General features: G+C 40.1%; 1 protein-coding gene across 1 annotated transcript; it reads right to left on the bottom strand.

Moving 5' to 3' along the window:
* Nucleotides 1-535: 535 nt before the first annotated feature.
* LOC140021617 (serine/threonine-protein kinase BRI1-like 2) lies at nucleotides 536-4,495 on the bottom strand. Its single transcript, XM_072072878.1, has one exon. The coding sequence runs from the start codon at nucleotides 4,127-4,129 to the stop codon at nucleotides 743-745; it is 3,387 nt and encodes a 1,128-aa protein (XP_071928979.1). The 5' UTR covers nucleotides 4,130-4,495; the 3' UTR covers nucleotides 536-742.
* Nucleotides 4,496-5,392: the final 897 nt, after the last annotated feature.

The raw sequence follows: 5,392 nt of genomic DNA, 5'->3' as shown, positions 1-5,392 counted from the left end.
CACCTTTTGTTTAAAATTGGTTTTCTACCATTTTCGAGGTCAGAATTTGTTAAAGGGAGGGGTAAACTGGTTAGCTTCTTCAGTTATTTGTTTATAAGTACATTGTTTAGCTTGCTCTCTCTGTATGAGTTTAGGTGTTAGCTCCAAAATTTCATTGGCTTGTAAGTTTAAACAACTTTGGAAATCCAAAACAATGTAAATTGTCTTTTACTCCTGCTGCTTCATATTATGAATCGAGGCCTTGCAAGTTGCCATGCCAACTCCCTTACTCGTTGACTTGGATTCTGCTAGAATCACAACAAATTTCTCAACTTGAACTTGAAAATCTACAATGTAGAAGCTACATGCGTAACTAAGTCCAATTCTATCTTGGTGCATATGTCATGGACATTCAAATACTCAAAGAGCAAGTTGGGACTGCTATCTTGACTTTAAGCTATTTTACTAATCCTGTGTAAAGAGATACAAACCAAATAACAGCTCTGTGCGTCATTTGTTTGGTTCACTTCAAGAAAGAATTTACATAGGGCAACTATTTTTAGCATCCGGTTAAAGCTCATCACTTTCTGTGTAAATTCTATTACAGGCAACAATTCTGAACCTTTATGTAGATGGTATTTACTGCAAAATGAACTGATACAAAACAAATAAGACTCTTGCAAAAGTAAGTACAACTAGATTCTGACTTCTTGAACAGCAAATCTTACAATCCTTGTGTTGCACTAACAGATTTTATGATGTTTCAGGAACTATTGCTTGTATTGGCACTTCCGGGCATAAGCTCTCTCAACATGGCTACGGCCTGGAGCATATTAGGCCTTTTTGATGGGAAATCATCAACACACTGCAGTGTAATTTCTAAATATCTCACCATCTCTTTCACTTCTTCGGCTTCTGCTTCATCAGTCCCTTGAGTCACTGAAAGTAATTCTGGATCTATTACTTCCATTCCTTTTCCTTCTCTTACCTTCATTTTCACCCAACCTACTAAGTTGGTGTCTCCAAAATCTTCCTTATCTGTTGGCCTTTTCCCAGTAAGGAGTTCCAAAAGGACAACCCCAAATGAATACACATCACCTTTTGCAGTGCACCGGAAGCTTTGATAATACTCTGGTGGTACATATCCAGGTGTTCCTGCTAATGTGCTAACACTAAGGTGAGTGTCAAGTGCGCTTATGAGCCTTGCCATTCCAAAATCAGAAACTCTAGACTCCATTTCATGGTCCAAGAGTACGTTGCTTGACTTCATATCTCGATGTATTATGTGGGGTATGCAATTGTGGTGGAGAAAGCAAAGTCCTTTGGCTGCTCCTCTTGCAACTTTTTTCCTTTCTTCCCATGTTAAAATTCTCCTATCACGTGCTCTTGCTCTTCCATGCAGCATTTCTTCAAGACTTCCATATTCCATGAACTCATAGACCAGTAGCCTTTCTTCACCAACCTTGCAGTATCCCAGCAGGGGTACTAGATTCTTGTGCTTGATCTTGCCCAAGGTCTCCATCTCAGCCATGAATTCTCGGTCACCCTGGCAGCTCAGGCGTATGAGCTTCTTGATAGCAACATTTGATCCATCTTTCATAGTTGCCTTGAAAACTTCTCCAAATCCTCCAGAGCCAATGAGGCTTGCTGCCGAAAAACCATTGGTAGCCTCAATTAATTGAGAGAACTTGAGCTTCCTAAGCTGCCGCTGAAAGGTTGCTACATTGATGCTCAAAGGCTCTTTCTCCTTGTCAATTTTCCAGGTCGTGGCAGCATGAGTTGCTTGCAGACTACTAAGCATTTTCAGTCCATCTGCCTCCCTCTGCCTTGCACGCATTGCAATTGCCCACACAATTAAAATGCAGATAGAAGCAATGGAGATAAGCACCCCCATTACAATGCTGTTAGCCCATGATGCAGCTGAAGTTCTTCGGCCTTCCTTTTGACCATCTCCAGCTGAATTTGTTGCAGGTTGCTGGTATTGGCACACAGGCAAAGGAACCCCACATAGCCCAGGATTATTTGCATACTGGCTTGCAGGAAGCGTACTTAGTTGTCCCCTTTGTGGAATTTGCCCAGTTAACTCGTTGTTGGACAGATCAATTTGCACAAGGAAAGAAAGATTCTCCAAAGCGTCTGGAATATGGCCCTGCAGTCTATTATGTGATGCATCAAACACTCCCAGATTCTTCAGCTGGCCAAGTGTCTGAGGTATCTCACCAGATAGCTGGTTATGTGATATAACAAGGACTTGCAAAGCCATCATGTCCCCAAATTCATCTGGAATTTTCCCCTGAAGCTCATTGTATGAGATATCTAGATATTCCAGAGTCTGGTATTGAGTAAACATGCTTAAAACTGGACCGGAATACATTCTTGTGAAATCACAACTTCTCAGGGATGGAACCTGCAATAGCCTTTCAGGGCGGATTCCTGCAAACTCGAGTAATCCTCCAACTCCTCTGCAGGAGTTCCCAACATTTCGGACAAACACCATTGTGTTTCCCGAGAGTATTCCACTCAGTGCTTTTGCTCCAAGCTGTCTTCCAAGTCGAGGTGGGATCTCACCACTAAGGCGATTGCTGTTCAAGTCAAGCCAAACCAAGCTGCTGCAGTTTGCCAACTCCATCGGGATCTGACCACTCAAACTATTATTTGCAAATTGCAAAACTGCCAACCTAGTCAAAAGGCCAAATTCTCGTGGTATCTCACCGGTAAGTACATTGCTTGTGAGGGATATCCATTCAAGATTACCACAATTGAACAATTCCGTAGGGATTTTGCCACTCAAATAGTTATTATTCAGAATAAGATCCTTGAGTTTCTTGCACTTTCCCAATTCTGCTGGTATATTGCCGTCCAAGCTATTGTACCACGCAATGAGCTGCTCTAGATTCTCAAGATTTCCTAGTTCTGCTGGTATTGAACCATTGAGGTAATTTATACTGAAGTCTATTGTCTTCAGCTGTGAGCATTTGGATAACTGAGGTGGAATTCCTCCAATGAGTGAATTGTCTGGTGCTTTCAGCTCTTCAAGTGCCCCAGCTCCAGGACATATATCAGGTGGAATGATTCCTGAAAGCATGTTGGAGCTGAAGTCGACCACTCGTAATTTCTTGCAGTTGGAAATGGAAGCAGGAAAGGGTCCAGAGATCTTGTTACTGCTCAGTAACAATGTCTCCAAAGATCCTAAGTTCTGGAGGATGGAATCAGGAAAGGGACCTGTCAGGTTGTTGTTGGATAAATCAAATGATTGGAGCGAAGAGCATGATCCAAAAGTAGTAGGGATTGATCCTGTAATGTTGTTATTAGACAGCTTAAGCTCAAAGAGGGAGGCACATGAATTTCCCAATTCAGGAGGTATCCAACCAGACAGATGATTCTGTGAGATATCTAATCTTTGCAAGCTTTTGAGTTCACCAAAAGATCGTGGGATTTCACCACTGAAAAAATTGCTTGCTAAACTCAACTCTTGAAGAGCTGTGCAATTGGACAAGGAAACGGGAAGGGAATCCTGTATTTGGTTCCCGGACAAGTCAAGATGCCACAATGAATTGCAGGTTTCAATTTTGATATTTGCAATAGAGCCTGTGAGGTTATTATAGGAAAGATCAAGATATTGCAATTTATCGATGTATAACAAGGAATTCTCGGGTAAAGAACCAGTTATATTGTTGAAAGCAAAATTCACATACTCGAGATTGGGATGCTTAGAGAAAAAATTTTCGGGAACTTGACCTACAAGTTTAGAAAATGATAATTCAAGTTGCTTCAATCCATATGGAAGCTGCACCAAAGATGTCGAATTTATAGCAAGAGAATTTGCAGACAGATTGAGGGATATCAGCATATCCAGAGAAGCAAAAGGAGCCAGAGTGATTTGGCCAACAAGACCAGATTGGGCAAGATCTAGTTGAGTTACTCTTTCAAGATTGCAAGTAACCCCATTCCATTTGCATGGATCTTTACTAAGCTGCCAACCTGATAAAGCTCCACTAGGGTCCTTCTGGATCATCTTCTTGAACAATAAAAGAGCCTCCGCATCTGTTTTCATCGATGAAAATCCTCCTTGATCTGCTGCTAAAACTGAAACTAACACCAGTATTGCAGCAAGAGGAAGAGCAAGCCGTATTGAGATGGTCATCTCCATGTGAAAGAAAAATGTGGCAAAAAAGGGAAAGGTAGAAAAAAAAGGCCCAAGAACTGAAGAAACGAGCTGAGTGAAGAAGTATTTGTGAAGAAGAAAGAGAGTGAGAGAGAGTGGCTAGTATGATGGAGAATTTTCTGAGCGAAAAAGCAGAAGAGTGAGCTTTAGAGAAAGTTCTTTTCTAGTGTGTTTTGCAAATGTACAAAAGGAGGGAACGTGGGGAGGAATTAGAAAAGGAAGGAGTTAGATTGGAGTTTGGTAGTGTAGTCACTAGTGTGTACATGTACTTCATACACATTTAAGTGCCCGTGAAAATGTATTATTCTGCAGACACAAGAAGGGATTAGAATAAAATAACTACACAAGGGATGGAATGAACTTTTGGTCAAAGAAAAATAGGTCCCACAGACAAGGTCTATCCAGGATAGGATCTTTAGGAGGAAAAAAAAATTCAACTGTGTTTGATCCCAGATTGAGGTCCTTTTTTTCTGTCAGTGAGCGTGAGAATGTTCCCCCAATCACATATCTGATAGGATCTGATGCAATGGCAATGTTGATGTGTAAGGTTGTCTCTACCAGAGACATGGGGATTTTGAAATTTCAGGGCAGTAGCTTTACATGAAGTGTATATCAGAAAATGGTTGCTCAACTTGCACATTTTTTAGGCATCACTTTCTAAGCCTTGTAAAGGGACAATTATCATGGGTACGTATGGTTATATTAGCTAGGGTCTAACATAGGATAATACAACTAAGAAAATTGTAATTACTAGCTCAGATTGGTAGGTTTACATTGCAGACACATATTGCTTTCCAAAAGAAGGTAAGAAAAGAAAAGGACAAGTTAAAATGTCTATGTTACTTATTTTCTCCTCCAAATTTTATTTTCCTCTGTTATTTGGAAAGAAAAAAGTAAAAAGAGAGGTAAGACATTCAACCTTTCCAAACAAGTACTTTTATTATAAAGAAAAAGTTTCTTCTCCTTTTGTTATTTTATTTTCGGAGGAAAAAACAGTTATTTTGGTGACAAAATCAAAATTCAGATATAGAAATACAGATGTGTATTTCAAAAGACAAGCAACAAGAGATTAAATCCAACATGGATGTAACTATTTTTTGCTTTAGTAGGGATTAGGGTGTAATATTTAATGTAGGGCCAGAAAACAAATGCTAGTGCATGAGTTGGGAGAAGGTAATCATGATCATAGTGCATAAGGATTTATGCTGCCTGTGAGAAAAGTAAAAATTTGTGTTAAAGAAAACCAAT

This window comes from Coffea arabica, chromosome 11e (genome assembly GCF_036785885.1).
Source record: "Coffea arabica cultivar ET-39 chromosome 11e, Coffea Arabica ET-39 HiFi, whole genome shotgun sequence".
NCBI lineage: Eukaryota > Viridiplantae > Streptophyta > Magnoliopsida > Gentianales > Rubiaceae > Coffea > Coffea arabica.
Note: the sequence above shows the minus strand (reverse complement) of the source record. Positions and strands in the feature narration are given on the sequence as shown.

What these genes read in the sequence shown, in the direction of transcription:
- LOC140021617 (XM_072072878.1), bottom strand. Translation starts at nt 4,129, where the DNA reads ATGGAGATGACCATCTCAATACGGCTTGCTCTTCCTCTTGCTGCAATA.